Source organism: Eublepharis macularius, chromosome 3 (genome assembly GCF_028583425.1).
Source record: "Eublepharis macularius isolate TG4126 chromosome 3, MPM_Emac_v1.0, whole genome shotgun sequence".
NCBI classification, from domain to species: Eukaryota; Metazoa; Chordata; class Lepidosauria; order Squamata; family Eublepharidae; genus Eublepharis; species Eublepharis macularius.
The window spans coordinates 180491601-180515116 of NC_072792.1; the positions used below are offsets into that span (position 1 = coordinate 180491601).

A 23516-nucleotide genomic window follows, 5' to 3' on the forward strand; every position below is an offset into this window, starting at 1 on the left:
ATGCTGGGAACTTCTAAACTCTCTTTCCCTAGGCAATTCTGCACAGCCCAGGGGTGCCACAATGGTGGGCACACTTCTGAGTGCCAGCTGGTCCCTGTGAAAGAGCACCTGAACCACAGACACCCTCCCTCAAATTCCCCCACCACCTACAGAGATGGCTGGCCAGCCAGCCCCATTGTTCCCTATGATGGGAACCAACTGCACAACAAAGAATAAAACAAGAACAACACAAAATAAAGTTTTAAAAAAATTATATTCTCCCTTCCAAAGTACAAGTAGGCAAAGCATTATGACACATTACACCAGCAGTCCCCCACACAGAAAAATTAAAACAAAACTCACTTAACATCAGAGAATCACAAAGCATGATTCCTGTCAAAAACACTTTATTTCTTGAACAGCTTTAGGTTACACAGCAGGGGGGAACACCAAAGGGCATGGCAGCACTATCTTACACAAAAATAACACAACTCACTTAACATCAGAGAATCACAAAAACACAATTCCTGGCAAAAACACTTTATTTCTTGAACAGCTTTAGGTTACACAGTAGGAGGGCACAACAGGGCATGATAGCAATGTACTGCAAAAAATAATACAACCCACTTCACCGTTTTTGACAGCAATTGTGTTTGTGTGATTCTCTGATGTGAAGTGAGTTGTGTTATTTTTGTGTAGTACACTGCTTTCCTGCTCTGTGGTGCCTTCCTAAAGCAGTTACAGAAATAAAGTGCTTTTGACAGCAATTTTTTGGGGTGATTCTTTAATGTGAAGCGAGTTGTGTTATTTTTGTGTAAGATAGTGCTGCCATGCCCTTTGGTGTTCCCCCCTGCTGTGTAACCTAAAGCTGTTCAAGAAATAAAGTGTTTTTAACAGGAATTGTGCTTTGTGATTCTCTGATGTGAAGTGAGTTGTGTTATTTTTGTGTAAGATAGTGCTGCCATGCCCTTTGGTGTTCCCCCCTGCTGTGTAACCTAAAGCTGTTCAAGAAATAAAGTGTTTTTGACAGGAATCATGCTTTGTGATTCTCTGATGTTAAGTGAGTTTTGTTTTAATTTTTCTGTGTGGGGGACTGCTGGTGTAATGTGTCATAATGCTTTGCCTACTTGTACTTTGGAAGGGAGAATATAATTTTTTTAAAACTTTATTTTGTGTTGTTCTTGTTTTATTCTTTGTTGTGCAGTTGGTTCCCATCATAGGGAACAATGGGGCTGGCTGGCCAGCCATCTCTGTAGGTGGTGGGGGAATTTGAGGGAGGGTGTCTGTAGTTCAGGTGCTCTTTCACAGGGACCAGCTGGCACTCAGAAGTGTGCCCACCATTGTGGCACCCCTGGGCTGTGCAGAATTGCCCAGGGAAAGAGAGTTTAGAAGTTCCCAGCATAGGGAACAAAGGGAGAGGGCTGGCCTTTGCCAGCCTGTTCCTGGGGTTATGGGTGTAGGGCAGGTGGGGGTGGATTTGGGTCTGTGAGGGGCTAATGTGGGGATTTGGGTCTGTGTGTGGCAGCTGGGGGGGGAATTGGGTTTGTGTGGGGCTGTAAGGGGTGGACTTTAGGGGCTGAGAGGACCTACTTGGGGAGGCCATGAAATGGCCCCCCCAAGTGGGAGCAGTCTGAGCCTTGGTGGGGGGTGGGAGGAAGGGTGGGAGAAGGGCCCCAGAGGGCTGGGGGGCATTTTGCATGCAAAATGCCACCCCTGGCAACACAAGCCTCCCCCAGCTGTCAGTGGTAGAGATGAGAGCAGAGCATCTACTTGGGGAGGCCATGAAATGCCCCCCCAAGTGGGAGCAGGCTGAGCCTTGGTGGGGGGTGGGAGGAGGGGTGGGAGAAGGGCCCCAGAGGGTTGGGGGGCATTTTGCATGCAAAATGCCACCCCTGGCAACACAAGCCTCCCCCAGCTGTCAGTGGTAGAGATTAGAGCACCTACTTGGGGAGGCCATGAAATGGCCCCCCCAAGTGGGAGCAGGCTGAGCCTTGGTGGGGGGTGGGAGGAGGGGTGGGAGAAGGGCCCCTGAGGGCTGGGGGGCATTTTGCATGCAAAATGCCACCCCTGGCAAAGGAAGCCTGCCTCTTCATTTTTTCCCCATAGGAAATAATGAAGAAAGATCAGCAGCAGCATGCTAACAATATGCTGCTCCTTCGCTTTCTTATGGGAGGATGGGGGGACCTGCTTTGGGGGGCCATAACATGGCCCCCCAAAGTCCAATCTGTCTGAAACTTGGGTGGTTGTTAGAGAAGGGTTAGAGGAAGGTCCCCACCAATTTTGGGCTTATTAGGTGGGAAAATGCCTCCTCCAGGCGTCCTGAAAGACGGAGGCATTTTCCCAAAAAAAAAACCCGAAAGAATGCCGAAAGAATGCCGAAAGAATCCCGAATCCCGAATCCCGAAAGAGATTCTTGTTTCGGCTTTCGGCTTTAACGGTAGAGAATCTTGTTTCGGGTAATCCCGAAACAAGAAAGCCGAAAGTTTTTTCCTTGCACACCCCTACTTTTCAGTTTTTGTTAGTTGCAACTTTAGAACTTTGTATGTGGGCCACCAGCCAAGCCAGGATATTCACACTCTCTGAAAAGGATCTTCCTCATTTACTAAATGAGGGGGGGGGGCAGGGGGAAACTGTGGACAATTTAAAAGGAGGGATTTTGATTTATTTATTTAAGTAAGAGCTGGAGGGAATGCTGATGTGAGTCTTTTTTCCCAGGTCAGGAGGGATGTTGCAAAGAAGATAGGATGTGGAAGTACGATGTGAAATGTAATTAGCTTGATTAGAACAGGAAAAGATTCCACAGCCTACCAGTTCATTGCTTGTTGACGTCAGCCTCAGTTTCTCTTCAATCTCTCTTCCTATTTTCTGAACAGTTACCTGAGTCTGTTTAATTGCACACTGGGCCCGGTGGAGCCTACAGACAAACAAAAAGCCATAGGATAACCTTAAACATACTTCATAAATAATCCTGCAACAGCAGCCATTTTTTTATTTAGAAAATCTGCCTCTCCAGATGGTTCAACAACTAAAACAACAAAATAGAATGATGCAAATAACGGTAAGCACAATAAAAACTAAAATCATCTACACATTGGCGGCACTTCCTTCCAAACCTCCAGACGATTTTCCCCGATGGTTTCATGTAAACCGCACAGGGGACAAGATGTTATCAGCTGCTCTACTAACACACCCAGATGTTGAGATCAGTGAGGGAAGTCCTATTCTGTGCGCCACCCTAATATCAGGCCTTTTCAGTGGTGGCACACGACTGCAAAACGAGATCGAGCTCCCCCTTCAACAGCCTTTACGTAGGGATTCAACACATGCCAGTTTTGATGAGCCTTTTCAGTCTTCAATTTATCTTAAATCATTTTAACAACAGCACTATCCTGTGGCACAACAGCCCTTAGGGAAACTACAAAGTTATGTTAAATGTGTGTGTGTGAATCAAGTCACAGCTAACTTATGGCCACCTCATAGGATTTTCAAGTCAAGAGACAAACAGAGGTTCTTTGCCATTGCCTGACTCTACATAGCTACATGAACGGTCACCTATCCAAGTACTAACCCTGTTTAGCTTCCGAGATCGGGCTAGCCTGGGCCACACAGGTCCGGAGTAAGAAATTTTAATTTCCCAGTAATTTGGAACTGGATGTCTTTCACTCAGAGCCAAACTACATGAGACGCCAGACATGTGTTCTTCACGTGTCAGGTCCCACAAGGTTCCCTGGGTAGCGTAGTTTTACAAAGAACAGTCGCTCAATGCGATTCACTGCCAGAGGAAGAGGGACAGGAGGGATTCTTTCTCAAAAAGCCTCAGCTCAGGTTTTACTCCAGGAACTTGGGGGCTGGGGTGGGGGGGAGGTGTAACAGGAGGCAAGAAATCCAGGTGGCTTTTTGCAAGAGAGAGCATCCCCCTCCCTGCTCTTCTCCCCAGCAGAGAATTGCATCGTGGATCCTCTCTCTCTCTTGCATAAAGCCTTTCTGGATTCCCTGCCTCCTGGTATGTTCCCCCCACCCCGCCCCGCCCCGAGCTCCTGGAGCAAAACCTGAGCCGAGTCTTTTTGTAAGAGAGAGAATCCCTCCCACCACTCTTCCCCCAGCAGAGAATTGCATTGAGCAGCTGTTCTTCGTAAGATTACACTATCCAGGGAATCTTGCAGGACCCAACAAGCGCCCGGGCGTCTAGTGTGGTTTCCTTCTCAGATGCAAAGGTAAGTTGTGCCATCCAGTCACAACTGAGTCACGGTGACTCCGAGATGTTCTCCCTCGTGGGGTTTTCAAGGCAGGAGATAAACAGAGGTGGTTTGACCTTGCCTTCTTCTGCATAGCAGCCTCAATCCCTTAGTGTACTACTATCGAAGTACCAAGCCTGCCTTTCTTCCAAGCTCTGACAAGCTCTGCTGTGCTAAATACTACTTCCTTTTGTTGCTGGCTGTTTATTCCCCATGTTGTTTGGCTATTAACGAATTTGTCAGCGCCATGCAATTATCAGGACTGGTGTTAGGATTGTCCCACAGCATACTGCTCATTAAACAAGTCCCCTCTGCGGCAGGACACATTCTCACTAACGTAGTTGATACAGGAATATAAAGGAACGCTTCCCTGTTCCCAGAGTCAAATGTGCTGAACCACAGAATAAAGCTATCATCATGTGGTGCCTTTCTCAGGATAATATATCCATCTGATATAGATCAAACTGCTCTGCATCATAAAACAGTTCAGTCTGCATATTTCAGAGACAACTCCACAACGCCATGAATTCCAGACCCTTTGCAGATGAAGAAATCTAATTACTGCAAGTTCAAAATGGATCCCTTCAAAAATCTCATTTGCTAGCTCGGAAAATCACGGTTCTGTTTACTTGAACATTTCTGTAGCCATGAAATCACAAGGTATAGCTGATCTTTATGCTTTACCAGGAAGTGAGTCAACCAAAAAGGACTTTCTCTATATGCAGTTTACTGAGGCAAAGGCAACATGAATTAAGACACTCTAGAAAAGCTGATCCATTTCACCCCAAATAGCCAACTGAAGTACACTTCAGATTCCTTTTATTAAATCAGACATGACATATTTAGAGAAGAAATTCCTTCACAATTTTTTTTTTAAATCAAAAAGGGAGGATTTGATTTTGTTTTAGGAAGGATTTCCCAGAGGCAAATACTTTCAAAGGAGGCCTTTAAAAGAGAAATTTTAAAAAAGAAAAGAAAAACAGCCAACAGAAGCATAGCTGGTGTGTAAGTGATATTGCAAAGAAGAGAACTTCGATATACAAATGATTCATGACCATAATTAAATGCCTAACATTATCCACTTGGTGGCTACAGTGCCTGACACATGCTGATCCTTAGGGCTTTAAAACAATAAAGAAAGGGAGACGGGAATACTTTTGGTAAGTCACAGACGCAAAGTGTGTTGATGCAACGTGCTTCTCATGCGCAGACGACCCAAAATTCCAACTTGGCAGAGGGTTCACATGGCGTGCATGCAATCGCTTGGTGAAGGAGACTGCTAAATACCCTTACAAATGGTAAGGAGAATTTTATCACTCTCTGATTCGCTAAGTTTCAGTTGCACGGATGACAAGATTCATGTTAGAAAACAAGAGGGCAACCCACCACTGAGTGGTTTCATGTACTCTGGAGTAAGACTATTTGATTCACTCACAGACAAGGCTAGTTCGAGGTATTATGTTGCTTCAAAAAACAGACCCTTCCCTCCTGGACATGGACCATCAGCAACTGGCGGGAGGGGGGGGGCTGGAAAAGCTTAACAGTTTGCAACTGGTACTTTCCCTGTACCAGATATTTACATCCATGCAGGAAAAAAATGTTACTTAGGGAGCCAGCATGGCACAGTGATCAGAAAGTCAGACTAGGATCCGAGAGACCCGGGTTTGAATCCCCGTTCTGCCACGGAACTTTGCTGAGTTACAAACTCTCAGCCTAACCCACTTCGCAGGGATGTAAGAAGGATAAAAATGAAGGTGAACGATGCAAGTCGCTTGTGGTCCTCATTACAGAGAAAGGCACATTTTTAAGAGGTCTTTAAGCCAATCAAAAGGCGTTTCAGTTGCAGCTGCACACTGGACAGAGGCTTATGGCTAAACAAGACATGATTGGGGGGGGGGGTGCAGAGATTCAAGACTGCAATTCAAATTACAAAAAAGGATACAATCCACCTCTGCCCCAGGACGCAAAGACAGCCACACGTTTAATAGACTTTAAAAGGGGATGAGACACATTTACAGAGAACAGGTCTATCAGTAGTAGTAACAGTGCTTATAGACTGCTCTTCCAGACAGATTAGTGCCCAACTCAGAGCGGTGAACAGAGTCAGTGTTGTTATTATCCCCACAGTGTAGCTGGGGAGCTGGGCTGAGAGGAGTGGCTTGCCCAAGGCCACCTGCTGAGCTCATGGTAGTCAAACTAGCAGAGTGCTGAGTCACAGCCCAACCACTTAGCCACTGGGGTGAGGAAACAGTCTCGCAAGCCCTGATCCTGTTTGCCCAGGACTTCTGGGTCCAACACTACCCTTCTCCCTTACTCTGGAGCACTAATTTCTCTCGGGAATTAAATGCTACTACCAACAAAGCCATAAGAATATCTCCTGATAGGATTTTAACACTCCTTACTGCACTGCGGTTTAAAGAAGTACGAACTAGACTTTTGGCTTTCTCAGTCTCTGTCTTTAGGTGGGGCGATCTAGCTGAGACGTTACATGGTCAACAGCAGTCACACTGGCTACCGATTGTTCCCAAGCACAATTCAAGGTGTTGGTTTTGGCCTTTAAAGCCCTGCATGGCTTGGGACCGGAGTATTGGAAGCACCACCTTTCCTGTATGTTCCTGCCCAGGAACCAGAATCACAGGGAAAGGCCCATCCTACCAGCTAAAAAAAGTTCACCTGGTGGGTACACATGAGAGGGTCTTTTCAGTGGCAATCCTACGACTATGGAATAACATCCCTCAGAGAGGTGTGTGTGGCCCCCCTCTCTGCTGGTCTTCGGGAGGCAGCTGAACACGTTTTTATTTAGGACTCTTTTTAATTAACTGTGATTTATGTTTACTGGCAGTCCTAAACTGTGTTTATAAAGTTTTATTCATTTTACGATCATTATTTAATTCATACTGTAAGCCGCCTTTAGTTCCTGCGAGGCAGAAGGGTGGCTAATAAAGGTTTTAAATAAATAAATTTGTCTTACTCCGACCACAGTGCTTGATGACTCATCCCCTGTGCCTTTCCTCTTTGCCCGCTATGAACTTGCAGCCAGGCTCCAGTACAGAGAGAGAGTGCAGTCCCAAATATTGCAACATGAATGCGCTATTTAGGTTGGAAGGCATTTCTCCACATCTGGCCATTAGTTACGACAACTGGATGGAATGAATGCCCCTGTCCTGAGGACTGTAATGGGGGAAGCTTTTGCTGCCATGCCCTGCTTATAGGTCTTCTGGGGTCATCTGGTTGGCCACCGTATGAGACAAAATGTTGGACTACATGGACCACTTGTCTGATCCAGCATTGCTTGCTTTTATGTTCTGTGCTCGATGTAGCTGAAATGAAAGACATCAGTGCCCAAGACCCTGGGACAGTGAACATATGGCAGCAAGACAAGGTTTGTCAATATCATAGTTGAGGCTAACCGCTAATCTAACGGGCAGAAACTCAAAATTTTATCAATTTAAGCAAACTTCGAGCTCTCAGGACTGGCCCTCGTGATAAACTTCAGTCCTCAATAAGAACAAGTGAGCAATTTAACATGCAGCTGCTTTTTAAAAAAGGAAGATGGATGTCGAAGGCGTTTGATGTAATACAGACTCACTCTACTGGACAGACCTCCTCTAGGGGTGAAAGACAAAACACTGGCTCCAAATACGGGGTGTCTAATCCTGCAGCAGTAATTTAAATATTGCTCCCTGTGCTACCCAGAGGTGTCCAAGCCCCACAGTTAAAGCACAGGTGTAAGTCAGCAGAAGATAATTTATGACAGCTATGTAAAATACACAGCACATGTATCTTCTGTTTCCTTAACCTATTTTGCTATTGAGGAAATGAGATTTTTAAAAATCCAAGACTGTAGCAGTTTTCAGAGGCATTAGAATTACAGGAATGAATGACATATTTGAGAGGGGAAAGGCGTTTTCCCCATGGGTCAGTCTAGCGGGTGACCCCGCTGGGTGCTTTCGGATTTTCCATGCAGCACAGCTCATTTGCTTGATCCATTGAGGTATGCTGTTATTTATCACTTATAATAGCGCTTGAACTATGGAAAGCGCTTTGGAAACCTCATTTCATTCATCCTCAGCAACTTGGGAGGTAAGTCAATATCATTCCCATTTTACATTTGGGAACTGAAAGTGTCTGCGATTTGGCCAAGGGGATGCAGAGCTGAAACCTGAACCGAAGTCTTCCAGGTTCAAAGCCATGGTTCTATGCACAGGACAACACCGGTAATTCCAGCACAATTATTCTTCATACTACAAATAGATGTGGCTGGGTACACCTCATTCCCCAAAGCTCTCGTCCTAAGGCATCCTATAAAACGCGCTTGCTAACTGCTTTGGGGGATAAAAATTTGAACATGGAACTTCCTGTGAAAATGTTGCTGCGGCTGAATTAAAATCCAGACAGCTTGTGTATTACTGACTGCATTCAGCCAATGCAGGGTTTATTTATTTATTTGTTGAAATCATATCCCGCCTTCTCCACAAGCGGGCTCAGGGTGGGCCACAACATCTTAAAACCAGTTTTTTTTAAAAAATATATACAATAAATAACAGTTAAAATTATGAAACAATAAAATCAATACATATCACTCTGAATAGGCTCAACAGATCTCATTAGACAGTGGAGTGGAACAAAACAGGCAAGGGGCCAGCAGGATAGTTCGCCAGCTCCTCAACCACGCTCATGGGCCCGGTGGAACGGTAGTAAGTCCTGCAAGGCCCGGGTCTCAACTAGGAGAGTGTTCTGCCAGGCTGGAGCCTAAAGCGGTCCTTAAATATTTAAAGGGGCATGTACAAGAAATAGTTGAGGAAGTGATACTGAGTTTTCATCACTGCTGCACGGGTGTGTATTTTTTGTTGGAAGAAAGAACTGCACTGTCCTTATATAGCCTTCAAGGTCTAAAAACAACCTATTATAGAAGAGGAAGTATTAATGGTCAGCTTCAGATTTATTATTTCTGTTAGATTTGTATTAATGTATATAAGACAAAAAAAATACAGAGACAAGTGGGAGGGGATAAAAGAGTGGGCATATTTGACTGTGTTAATATTGAGTATTAGATTTTGATGGGAAAACTGAAGTCAACGTCTCACCTCCCTGGGTGGCCTTGGGTAGGTCTCTTTCACCAAGGTGTTGGAGGAAGAGCACAAGAGAACCACCTCAGAGTTGCCATGATGTCAAACAGCTCTAAGGCACAGATGCTTAGCATATATGATCTCACCTGTGGATGTTATTTTCTGTAGACTACCTGAGAAGGACCTACATGCCATTCTTTCTGCATCATGCAGTCACCTGACACACTTTTGCTTTTAATAAGATTTAAAAACTCCCTACAGGTCAGCGACTGCGTTCATGCCGTCAGCCCTCCTTACATTTGGCTGTCATTCATGACCACGTTATTCTCTACTTCCCTATAAATACTGAGCGCAGTGAAGGATTTGAAGCCAAGACTTCCTGAAATGTATTTACTTCCACTGCTGGCTCAAAAAACCTCTATAATAATTCAACTGCAGCTAACAAGGTCTGATATCATTAGGTATTAAGGGACCATAATCCGATGCCACTGCACAGCAACCATCTGTTGTTCCGTAACCAAGAACTAACCCAGTGGCTTTAAACCTTTAACCCATTGCTGCCCCACAAATATGTAACATCATTATTCAATCCCCCCCCCCCCGCCTCCCAAAAACCACAAGTAAAAAATTAGGACATAAAAGCAACGCTGCCCACAAGGCAACTTAATATAGCTGCATTTATGATATAGGCATATAATATAGATCTCAGATGTATGTTTAGTGACAGCCTTCCACCTACTAGCCAGTTTGGTGTTGTGGTTATGAGCGCAGGACTCTAATCTGGAGAGCCAGGTTTGGTTCCTCACTCCTCCACTTGAAGCCAGCTGGGTGACCTTGGGCTAGCCACAGTTCTCTGGAGCTCTCTCAGCCCCACGCACCTCACAGGGTGTTTTGTTGTGGGGATAATAATGACATAATAATGACATAATGGAGTTCCGGCACCTCTTGAAAATGGTCACATGGCCGGTGGCCCCGCCCCCTGATCTCCAGGCAGAGGGGAGTTGAGATTGCCCTCCGCGTTGCTCCAGCGGTGCGGAGGGCAATCTAAACTCCCCTCTGTCTGGTGATCAGGGGGCGGGTCCACCGGCCATGTGACCATTTTCATCGAGGGCGATTTAAACTTTAAACCCCCCTCCCTTATTCCAGCTGACCCAAAGTGACGTCATTGTGTGGTCCTGAGTTCCACCACTGAGTTCCACCACCTCTTTTCCCAGAAAAAAAGCCCTGCTGAGGGGAAGGTATTTAGGAATTTCCTGCATTTTGCAGGGGGTGGACTAGATGACCTCAGAGGTACCTTCCAACCCTGTGATTCTATGAGTCTATGATTTTATCTTCAAGATGGGGTGAGCAATATCAAAAGATTTCTACAGTAGCTGTCAGAAAGCCATTGCAAGACAGGAGAAGAGGCTACCTAAAATCTCAAATGCCTTCCATTAGCCCAGATGTTCTGAATGCCCCTCCCCAATATTTGTAGGTCACCTACCCCTCCCTTATGAATCATTGCTCTATCCCTGAAGTGGGCCAAATCAAGCAAAAGATAAGCAACAGCTTTCTGCTCATTCTCCCAATTTCTTCACAGAAACATTCTGCTACGAAAACAAGATCATGAGATCTCAAGCGCACTCTCGTGGAACAGAATTCAAGAGCCTCTGGAAGCACTCGGTCACCTGGGGACAACTTCAGATAGCGAAGGAGACTGAGAAGGGAGCAAAAGAGCCAACTCAGACTAAGTCCACAAGAACTCAAGTATTATCTTGTGCTAGGAAGAGAAAGAACATGTGGTTGACTATGTGTGTGGTGTCTCTGAGCACCAGAGACACAATCTCCTTCAAAACTAGCCACCACTTCAAACTCTGCTTGCATAAGTCAATGCTACCCAGACTAGGTCCCACGGTTTTCCCTTAGTGGGAAATGCAGAGGTGAAAAGGTGGCAGGGGCACATTCTGGCATGGCCCTCTTGTGCCTTCATTGCAGATGTTTCATTGGGCTGCTACAGCTCAAACACCTTTTCCATGGTCAATTCCATCTTGTGGACTGGTCTCTGTAAGAAGATGTGTTACATCCCTTCCAGCTTTGAGGGAGGAAGATCTTGGTGAACTGGGATTTTATGTGGGCTGTTTAAATGCATTACTAACTACTTCCTTGTCTTTTGCTATATATTGACTCATAAGAACATAAGAACATAAGCAAAGCCATGTTGGATCAGGCCAGTGGCCCATCCAGTCCAACATTCTGTCACACACAGTGGCTAGAAATCCAGTGCCATCTAAAGGACTGTCAGTGAGGCCAGGACACCAGAAGCCCTCCCACTGCCTTCCTTCCAGCACCAAGACAACAGAGCACCACCTCCCCACAAAGAGAATACCATCTATCTCCAGTGGCTAATAGCCAATGATGGACCTCTGCTCCATATATTTGTCCAGTCCCCTCTTGAAGCTGGCAATGCTTGTAGCTGCCACCACCTCCTGTGGCAACGAATTCCATGTGTTTATCACCCTTTGTGTAAAGTAGTATTTTCTTCTATCTGTTCTAACCCGACTGCTCAATAATTTCATAGAGTGCCCACGAGTTCTTGTATTGTGAGAAAGGGAGAAAGGGACTCTGAATACTGCGTTTGAAATCCTTAGTGGTCAAGATGCACCCAAATCCAAAGCTGAGTTTTCAAGGCGCTTCTCAGAAACCACTCCAATGGTTCAAGCTCCACCAGAATGCTTATACGGATCCACGGAGTGGGTCCTTGCCGTTGGCTCTCAGAAGCACGGAGATTCCTGCAGGAAGACGTGGTTTTGAGGCCTGTTGGTCATCTTCTTGTCATCTCAGTTTTGTAAGCACGCATCTAGCTTCTAGCTAAACATTCGCATCCTGTCGTGTTCAGCAACGTTTCCATGCAACTTGCCAAGACATTTCCAACGGCAAGACTAAAAATAAGACGCCTTGTTCCAGATGTAGCTGAAGCAGAGGAAAGGAAGCTCTGCCAACAGAGCCCCATAAAATTATTACATAAGAATGACACAGCTCGGTGCCCAGGACTGCCTTGGTATCTTCTTGCCAACAGCAATTTTGTATTTATCGAAAGAGGTTTTTATCCTGCTTTTTCAGGGTACTTAGGACAGCCAACATCTATTGGACTTGTGTCTCAGCATGCTAACTTCCAAGTCTCTGGACTCTCGCTGTAGCCTATTATTCTGAGCTGCATCATAATGTTTTAATAGGTCAACTCAGCAACTCTAAAATAAGAATATGCCAATACACCGATTTCAGTCATTAAATGGAATCAAGCTGTCATATCTGCATACACCAGGAAAATGGGGGTGGCATACATGGGGATTATCCCAATTTATCCCTCTATCAACTCGCCCAGTTAAAGATAGGCTATCCCGGGAGGGAACATCTGGGCCAGTAAACTTCGTGTTTGCCAAGCCCTGCAATTGTTACGGGAGTACCCCTCCCTCTTGTACACTGCCTCAAAGCACATTTGGATGGCATGGAGCAATGCCAGCTGGAGCCACAGATACTTTGCATCCAGACGGCACCCCTCTCTGTGATGCCCAAAGCAACTCTGCTAAAAGATGCTTCCCTTCACCGAAGGACCTGTTCCTAGGACAGGAAGATTCTGATATTCACCTGTGTCTGATGATGTCTTATACTGGGCTTTTTTCAGCTTGAACACGGTGGAACAGAGTTCCGGCACCTCTTGAAAATGGTCACGTGGCCAGTGGCCCCGCCCCCTGATCTGCAGACAGAGGGGAGTTTAGATCGCCCTTCGTGCCGCAGCATGGAGGGCAATCTAAACTCCCCTCTGTCTACAGATCAAGGGGTGGGGCCACCGGCCATGTGACCATTTTCGCTAAGGGCGATTTACACTTTTAAAAACTCCCCCCTTGTTCCAGCTGACCCAAAGTGACGTCATTGTGCAGTCCTGAGTTCCACCACTGAGTTCCACCACCTCTTTTCCCAGAAAAAAAGCCCTGGTCTTATATATAACACTGCTATAATACGAGTACATAAGCCAGAGTCTAACGTGTGTTTTAGTGAAAGAACTCTCGATTTTCAATCCTGTCTTTTATCTATATTTTGCTTAGGCTGTGAAGGTTTGCTCCCACCAGAAAATCGACCATGCTGCTGGCAGGGGGGAAGAGAAACGAGTGTTGGCTCGCACTGATTCCTTGCCCATCCACATTGCTGAAGACCACTAGTGAGAGAAGTCAGAGAGAACTCCCCACCAGGTGGTTTTAATGACCAGCTGACTAGGAGGAAGAAGTGCTACACATCCTCATTTTCACAGGCATGTCCAGAAAAACGCACTCCAGCGATCAGTAATTCTCGCGTGACCAATTCCAACCATCTCCAGACACAAGCCTGACTTTGAGGAATGCAAAGTAATTTGAGAAAACAGGTTGATGAACACCAAATATATACACAGCACATTTTGGAGAATATTCTTCCCCACCCCTCACCCTTAGATGATTGCCCTCTAAGTAAGCAGCCTTTCAAATCCATTCCAGATATCCCACAGAATAATTGCATCCGATTTGGTTCCACAATCAATTCTGCTTATGTTAAAGGAGTAGGCGCTGCTATTAACCAAGCATCAAGCAATCACAGTCAGATTCCACCAGCGATTTCCCGACAAAACAATAATTTCCCTGAAAAACTGTGAAGGCTTGGAAGCGTGCCCAACTCTGACCCAATTCAACTTAAAGATAGCAGCGTGAAAGATAATATACTCATTTCACAGGCTGGTATATTTTAAAAGGTACCAGAGACGTCTTTATTTTTCATTCTTAAAAGGTCAGCAAGTTCATATCCACTGGCAAAATCTCAAAAAAAATCCATAAATAAAGCTACATTTAAAAATACATCAGTGCCAACAGCACAGGAGTCTAACACGTACACACCAGTTCAGCTCTTCCAACCGACATTTAACCTGAGCAATCTGCAGGTAAAAAACTACCCGCTCAGACATGTACCTGGTCAAACTCAACTCTCAATGTGTCACCCTGAGCTCTACAATGGAGGAAAGAGGAACATAAAATGTAGTACATACAAATTTCAATGTATTATGCTTAATATCACAGCAAGCTGAGCCTGCACTTTTTAAACACAAGAAAAAGATAACCATCTTGTAACGGGTCAAGATGGGTAGCCGTGTTAGTCTGTCCGGAGCAGCAGAAAAGAGCAAGAGTCCAGTAGCACCTGTAAGACCAGATGGTATCTAAAGAAGTGAGCTGTGACTCATGAAAGCTCATACCCTACCACAAATTTTGTTAGTCTTGCAGGTGCTACTAGACTCTTGCTCTTTTCTGCTGCTACAGACTAACACGGCTGCCCATCTTGCTGTATCTTCATAGAAGGCACCATCTTTAGCCATACAGAATGGAGATCTATCAACCTTGTGAAGTAATTTGCATAGGTGCAAACATTTTGTAATGTTAGTGTCGGACTAGGATCTGAGACACCCAGGCTCAAATCTCCATTCCACCATGGAAGCTTATTGTGATTAGTCACAAATTCTCGGTATAACCTACCCCACAGGAGAGAAGAATAACGTAAGCTGATAGGCCCAATGTAAGCCCAATGGGGAGAAAGAGGGAGGATAAAGGGAGTACAACCAACAACGAATTTGACTTACGTAGATATATAGAGTGGAGCTGGTATTGCTGGTTAAATTCTTAAGCTAATATTTGGCTCTCACCATGCCGTGAGGAAACTTGTTTGCTACTATGCTGGATTAGCAGCTGTTTCCATCTGATAATTAGCAAGGTAATTCACTTTCTACTTGATAGACTGCCTCTTGTAGCAGTACAAAACCAGCCCTAATATACACTCCACTTCCCTAGAGGTTACGAGGAAGGATAGGACAGTCTGCTTCTACTGTTCTGCCTGCCAACCGACTCTTTGATGCTAATATGTGGAAATGGAACCTCTTACTTTGTAAACTTCTCAGAGAGCTTGTCTACTATACAGGCAATACAAGGAGGCGGGAAAGCAGAGTAAGAACAGACTGCGCCGTTTCAAGTTGTAGGCAACCGCAGGAGAAGTTGCATGTTTTAATGCTCTGGTTTGTAAAAAATGCAAAATCCCCAAAAGGAGAAATATAGCACAATTGAGCTAAGGGAAATGCATGGGGGAGCATTCACAAGTGCCCTTCCAGTAGCTGACACCTGGCTGAATGACTGAGTTTTACAGCCTCTGGAGTTATGGAAAAGGGGAAATATGGACAGGAAATGCTACCTGGAATCGAATGGGAAAGATAAAAGCGCCACCTCTTGGATGTCCACCTTACAGACCTGACTCCAAAATCATGTGGGTCAAAAATCCTATAACAGGGAAGCCCTGTTCCACACTAAAAGAATTTTTTTACAAAATGATGTATTGGTGGTATATGTCTCCTGATAAATTAGCAAAAATGAGAAAAGGTATGTCAAACAAATGTTGGAAATGTGAGCAACACGAAGGAACATTTTATCATCTTCGGTGGACTTGTCTTAAAGAAAAAAAATTGGTCACAAATTCATACGATGATGCAGAAAATGTTGAAGATCAATATACAATATAAACCAGTAGATTTTTGGTGGGACTAATAGACAAACAGATGGAAAACGAACGTGGTATTCTATTTCTATATATTGATGATGGCAGCTAGGCTTTTATATGTGCACAAATGGAAAAGTACAGTATTGCCTTCAGTGGATGACTGGATTGTGAAAATGATGGAGTTAGCGTAGATGGCTAAACTTACAGTTCTGATTAGATAAAACACTCTCTATTTTCATGGAAATCCCTTGTCGACTTTCTGCGTGAGATGAGAAAAAATGAATTGATGATTTGTGGATTTGATTTCTAAGAAGATAATCCTAGGAAAAATAAATAGAAGGGGGGCAGTATTGAAAAGGTAAATTTTAGAGGTATTAAAACTACAAGGACAATGTGTGCAAAGATATAACAGATGTTGTAGAGGAAAATGGAAAATGAAATATGTATTATTTTTCTTTGTTTTTTCGTTAATTTTTGTTTTTCTTTTTCTCTTTTTTGCGCTCTCTTTCTATTCCTTTTTCTTTAATTTTTCCTTTCTCTGCCCCTTTATTGGGCTTTTAATCTTATTAATAAAATAAAAAAAATATTATAAACAAAAACAAAAACAGGGAAGCCGAAATTTTCAGAAGTCTAAAATCCGCACCAAATTTACACCTCCAAGGAGCTCAGGCTAAAGTATCTGGTTCTCCACTCCCCATTTTATCCTGACAACAACCGTGTAAGGCAGGTTGGGAAAAAGACTAACCAAAGGATGTCCAATGATTTCAGTGAGGCTCTCCTTCGTTTACCCACCATACCACACCAGCTCTAGGCCGTTTCCATCTGTCCTTATAGGGACAGCCCACTCACAGAACGCTGGCGGCTTTTCTCCAGGATTCCAGATGTCTCCATTTGCAAAACACTTGCAGGCTGCTTGGTTTCTGATTTTTCAGCGCTTTTCCTAGGACCGCACCTTCCCTGGTCTTTTCTTTGGCCGCTGGCTGACGGATCGCTTCTTCTGCATTCTTGGGCATGTGAATAGTTAAAATGCTTTGAGGAATCGTCCGATCACAGCCCAGCTTCTCCCCTGAAGCTCTCAGCATGCAACTGCGCATGTGCAGAGCAAAAAAAAAAAACATTTGAAAGGGAGGCCAGTGATGATGAGGAGAGCTGTGGAGACTATCCTGCGACCTCAAAGCGCAAAGTAAGCACTTTTGGGCAGTGTGTGTGGAGGCTGAGATTTCACAGCAACTCAGCAAAACACACACTAAAAGTGGGCAAAGGGTGGGAAAAACCGGCTGTGTGGAAACAGCCTCTCTGTATTCTGTATGGTATTTTGTATATTCAGCATGAGTGAATATTCGGCTCTCTTTCAAAAGCTAACCAGATTTCTGCCATTCAAAAGGAGAAAGAATCGATCAATCCTTTCTCCCCTTCCTTAACCCCGGTGCAATGCCTACAGGTTATTGTAGGGACCCTCAAGGCTCAGGAAAGGCAAGCTAGTTAGAAAGAAAAGCTTTGGTTTTTGCATTCACATCCTTTCCTTTTTGACATATGCTGCAGTCAGTCACCCAGATTGCTTACCATCCACCTTTCCGAATGGCTGGATGTTGATCTCCCTCTTCCTTTCTTTTTTTCCCATGGACAGCATATGCTTCATTCTTGGTCACGAGCCATGAACGCCCAGACTAAATACAACAGTCACACATCCTATAGCTATTTCTCACAAGAGAAATAAATACAGGGAAGGTCAGATTTGCCAAAACAACCTTAGTTTACGCTGGGTTTATTTAAATAAAAGTAATGACCGCGGGGGATGCAGAAAACAAGAACGAGAGCTTTTTGGCAACACGAGAGATATGGGATACCCAAGTTGCAAACACCCAGTTCCATTATTAAAAGGCTTCTATTAAACAGGTTTTAAAATAAAAATATGAAACCTGAACAAACAAGTCTTTATGCTTGCCTAGAGACTAGATCCTAAAGAGTTACTGCTACAATAGCCATGAAAATAACCCACATCCCCAAATCCTACAAAAAGTACAATTAATCTGACATTTTGTCTTTGGAATTTCCTTTCCCCATCAGCATTTCCTACAGACCTCGCTGCTTTATATGCAGCCTCTTCCTCACCCAGTTCCTTAAGCAGTGTGACCGGCTGCCAATACCGTGATCCGACGCAGGCCCAGAGGAAGATGGAGACGGAGGGTCTCTGCAAGGTTTCTTCCTAACTCACCACTAGCATCCTGGGTGACATCCAGCAAGTGCCTTCATAGCACAGGATGTGAAAAGCCAAATGTAAAATGGTCCAAAGGAGACATTTGGATGAACTGGACTCTCAAATTCAACAAAAAGTTAAGGACGAAACATCTCAATCTAGAATTTCCTGTCTGCCTACCAGACGATCCAACCCAGAGGTGGCAAATACCCACTCCTAATGGCCAGCATGAGCATGACCAACTTATGTAAAGCCGGATTATTCAAGAGCAAGAGCGGACAGCTGAACGCGATGCCATGAAGACAGTTTCAGGTGGACAGCCGTCTTGGTCTGTAAACCAACACAGCTACCCACCAGAAACAAATTATTCAAGGGGGTTTTCTACACAGGTAATAGGACTGTACTGTAACAAAATATTTCAGAAAGATAACCTAGGTACTACTGTATATAGTTCATACTGTCTTTTGCTGTAAGTTCCTACTGTGTAATTTTTGCATTACTTAACACGTCATGTTAATACTTATGCTTTGTTTCAGCTCTGTTTCAGATGTCTCATTGTTTCTAGATTTCTACGATCCAAATCTTGTTGCCTTGTTTATTGGATGTCCCATCATATTGATTGTACTGACTTACTCTGTGTAATCTGCCTTGAGTCCCAGTGAGAAAGGCAGACTATAAATAATGTAAATAAATAAATACGTTTTTAAATTAGCAGTTGCTCACAAGCCTTTCTTCCTGTAGGGATCTATGAGAAATACCTCAGTCTTAACGCAACTGAAATGCAACCAAGTACCACGGAAGAACAACTGCAACATTCAGATTCTAGGATAAGGCCATGCTGCCCCTCTGGTCATCTCCAAGATGGGCCCACAGGTACCCTTTAAGGATGGCAGCATCAGAATCAGCCTGACGAAGGCAGGGGTCTGCAATACCAAGCCCACCAGCAGACTTCAAAGCAAAACTTCACACTCGTGATTGCAGGACCGAGCTGCCGCATCTTATCATGCAGCACAATGCACTTCACATTCCAACACCATTATGACATTAATCTAACCCACACTTCACAACTCCATGCTTACTTGCCTCACGTTCAGCAAGTGGTTTGCCACTAAAAAAGGAAAAACTGACATGCTCTGTTCCCACACAAAACAACTGAATGTTCCCACACAAAACAACTGAAATTTCACAGCGCTCAAAATGGTGCACACAAAGGAAACAAGAAGGCCTTGATGACCAAATGATCGCCTGAGAGGGAGTATTAAAGTTGGCAGGCTCACATGCTCTCTCTCTTCTTAGCTCTGTGCGCCACACTGAGATTTATCTCTTTGCATTAGAACAGTCCCTGTTCTAAAATAATTCTTGCTTGTAAACCAATTCTGGTTTACAAGCAAGAAACAATTAATGGGACTAGCAATTATCTGACCTGTCCAGATATCAGGAGGAACTGTGGTTAGTTCTAAACTAGAAAGTGTTATTTCACAGCATGCAAGTGGAGGAAGAAGGGAACACTCAAGTCCAAGGAATTCCTGGTTTGTTATCGTGAACGAACCATGGTATTACACAACTTTTACTTCTGGATTCTGTGTGGGACCTATACTGGTACCCGCAGCCTCTGAACCATGAAGGCAGAATCCAACAATACACCTTCCAAAACCGAACAGCTAAGGAAACGCACATGTGCATGCACACAAGCATACAGAGCTTATTTTAAAGCATCCAGCATTACCTGCAAATATTGTTCTCATTAAAGCTCCATGGAAAATTAAGCCATCTTCATGCTGCTTTCGATCCCTTTGGATAAGCGCACAACTCGTGGAAGTTTTTACGTGGCCCTAGGCTAGAATCCAACATTCACTCGCCAGCTGCTAACATTCCTGACCTAATCCCGCGCAGAACGTCTAGGGAATGGTCACCTTCACAAACTAAACGAAAACTGCAATGTCAGGAGTTTCACGAGAAAGAAAAGAAACGAGGAAACAGCTAAGACAACAGTCTCTCTTCTGATCTGTGAAGACAGTCAGAGAGTTACAGGTGACCTCTTCCCATTTGGATCTGATAAAAACCATCTAATTTGAGGAATAATTTTATAATTTGATACATTTTCTCTTTATTGTTGCACTCTTCGTTTATTGTTGAACGAAGAGCATTGTGTGAATGCAGTCCTGGGTCTTCTGCAATATTTGCAGTTTATCACACAATACTAGAGGTAAATTTGGATCCAGTATTTTACCTAGAATAATTCTAGCACTTTAGAATGGACTATATTACATTAAAAAAAATTCCTCCCCTCTTCTTTTGTTACAGGTCTAGATAAAACACCGGGAGCATTGCATGATTGGTTTCCATATGTTTGGGTGTGTTTGATCATAAATTATTTACAATTGACCACTGAGGGAGGCCTTAGGGACGAAACGCGTCTGGTCAGTTTTGTACTGTACCTTGGTCTATTTGTGTTGGTCATTGCACTGTACCATCATCTGTATCTTGAGATGTTTTAGCAAGTTTTAGAGTATATATATGTAGCCTGCCATTCAGGCCTTATGTTTTCAACTTGTTTTTAATCCACATTGGTGCACATCTATAATAAATACTCTCTAATATATATATATATATATATATTTAGGGTGTTACTTAACCCCTCTATTTTGTTCCCCTGCTTGTTTGGGTTGAGTTTGTGGGGTTTTCCCCCCACTCCACCCCTTTTTTCTTCCTTGCAAAGTTTCACCAGCTCACGATTTTAAAGGCACCCGAGGAGGACGTCAACTGGCAGCACCAACTGTTAGAAGACTTGCAAAATCTTCAAGTCAGCTGGCTGGAGAGGGGCAGAGCATGCCCAAAGACCCAGGGGGACGGTAGCTGAGTGGGCAAGGTAAGTCAACCGAGCATTCTGGATAATCAAGGGCCAGATTAACACATCTTCTGACTGTACAAAGGTTTTGCATCATCTCAACATGGTATTTTGATGAGGAAAGAAGTTTGGCAACAAGAGAGAGTTACAGGTGACCACTCCCAATCTGAATCTGTGCCCAGTGTCTGGTGAAGATCTCATCATCACTTGGCAGGATACGAACCGCCAAACTACTGTAGGGTAAGAGCATTTATGTCTCCCCTTGTCATGGAAGTCATGCCTACGAGCTACATGAGATGCAAAGGCGGGAGATCTCCCACAGATTTTTAAAGACGATCAGCCATGGGACCCACCCCAGTTCTAATTAAAGCCCTGGCACAGCATGAAGGGAACCAACCTCTTTCTACTCCATGCTGTTTTTAAGAGCTCACTTATTTGTTCTGTTCAGTAAGAGCATGCACTTGTAACCAGGAAAACAGTGCAGGGAAAAATAGCGAGTGCCTCTTCCCTTCGCACCGTATCTCACTCAGAACTTGGGCTGCTATTCAATCCTTTTCAACAAGTCTCAGGACAGCCTGTCTGGGATGTCCCAGCATCATATCTAGTTTGGCCATTAGGAGGACGCTGCCAATTTACTTACTTTTAGGCACAAGACTGACAGACGTATTTTTACCCAGGCTTCTAATGAGGAGTTTTATCTTACTAGCTTTTTAATAGTCTGCTTCTGTTTTACTGATAGTTTTTATGCTGTTTGTGGTCAGTGGCTTGCTTTTTAATTGTAAGACACCTCGAGCAGGACTGAAGAGGTAGCACAGAAATATCCTAAATACATAAATAGACATTATTCAGTTTAGAAGATTTCCCAAAACCTACAGGAAGTCAGAAGAGTGCATAATGACCATATTTGGAGGTTCACAGTTTCCAGATCTGGATTTCCGCTTTCCCAGTCAATTTCAGAGCCTTCTTCTCTCACAAGACTCTAGTATTAAGCTGAGATCAACCAAACAGAACAGCTGCAACTGTACCTTTTACAACAAAATCTGACAGCTCTCTCCGAACCCCAGTTTTGATTCAATATTTAAATACACATTAGTCCTTACGGATTGCCAAAAAAAAAACCCAGAAAAAGCCATTTCCATCAAATTATTTACTTCATTTATAGCCCGACTTTGCAGAAACAAGAACCCAACCAAATGTAACATTTCCAGAAATTGTGAAGCCATAGATGAAAAACACATTTCCCCAGGGTTAGTGGGGAAGAAATTTTGAAAAAACTGAAATCCATGCAATTCTTTCTTTGTTATTAAGCCCAAACATTTTATTACTTTAACAGTAAAAATGCATCACTTGTAGCTAAGTAAGCATACAAAATCATGCTATTTGGAATAGCTATGAAATTTTAAATATAAACGCTTCGCTTTTACACAAGCAAAATTGTGAACGCACTCAATAGCAGAGACAGAAAACAAACACTGAAAACAGTTGCATCCTATACTATCTTAATGCAAGAACCTTTATTTTTTCCCCTCTCTCTCAGATGGGAAAAACTGCAGTTGAAAATAAAAAATAAAAGTAAACAAAAAGAAATTCAGTATCTGGACAGAACTAGTCTCATATAGTATAGCTATATTCTTATTAGTGACCTATTTGAATACAGAGTTAAACATGCTAAAAATGTATACAGAGAAATAACTGTGGACAAGGATAGTCACATTTAAATTAGCACCGTACTCTTGAAAATATGCGTATATATCTACCATATAAACAGGAATAATCATTCTAATGTTGTTGATTGTTTTACATACAAATCTTCATTTTGAGTAAGTAAAGAATTCCCTTAAAAAGCAGTTCGCTCATTATATACACTGGATGCATCTAACTATATGCACACACACATGCCATGTCTGAGGTCAGCTTTGTTGTATTTGTCAGGTTAATTTGATTAATATGTAGGGATTTTTTTCAGCTGGAACATGGTGGAATGGAGTTCCAGAACCTCTTGAAAATGGTCACATGGCTGGTGGCCCCACCTCCTGATCTCCAGACAGAAGGGAGTTTAGATTGCCCTCCGCACCTGTCTGGAGATCAGGGGGCAGGGCCACCAGCCATGTGACCATTTTCGTCAAGGGCGATTTAAACTTTTAAAAACTCCCCCCTTGTTCCAACTGACCCAAAGTGACATCACTGGTCCTGGGAATGTGCGCGCACTTTGCGCGTGCACATGTGGTACCAGGGGCACCACCTCCCGCCAAGAGTTGCCCCCTGTGCTGAAAACCCACTGAGTTCCACCACCTCTTTTCCCAGAAAAAAAACCCTGCTAATAAGCATACTAAAATGATGGCTCCCATCACACATGGCATTGGGAGAACACTACCTGCCTTCAAGGGCTTTTTCACGAGTTCCAGAACTTTAAGAGTTTCACTTCCAGAATATATTTCAGAGCATGAAAATACTTAAATACTTGCAAAGCACACTAATGAGGCAACAAGAGTCTGTTCAGCTCTAACTACCAAAATGTGTTTCCTGCAATGCAACAGTGACATCATCTGGTACAGCCACAACATCGGCGTTTTGAGTTTTCTAACTCCAGCGCTGGTGGCAAGGAATTCTCTCTGTAAAAGGTCTCATCAAGCTGGTGAAGCAGTTGATAA

General features: G+C 43.8%; 1 protein-coding gene across 3 annotated transcripts in view; it reads right to left on the reverse strand.

The window, feature by feature from the left end:
• Positions 1–23516, reverse strand: part of UVRAG (UV radiation resistance associated) — a 128426-nt gene that overhangs the window by 59378 nt on the left and 45532 nt on the right. For all 3 annotated transcript variants that reach the window (XM_054974802.1, XM_054974801.1, XM_054974803.1), the window contains one exon: positions 2788–2893. In XM_054974802.1, coding sequence (XP_054830777.1) covers positions 2788–2893 — 106 coding nt within the window. The remainder of the gene's footprint in view (positions 1–2787; positions 2894–23516) is intronic.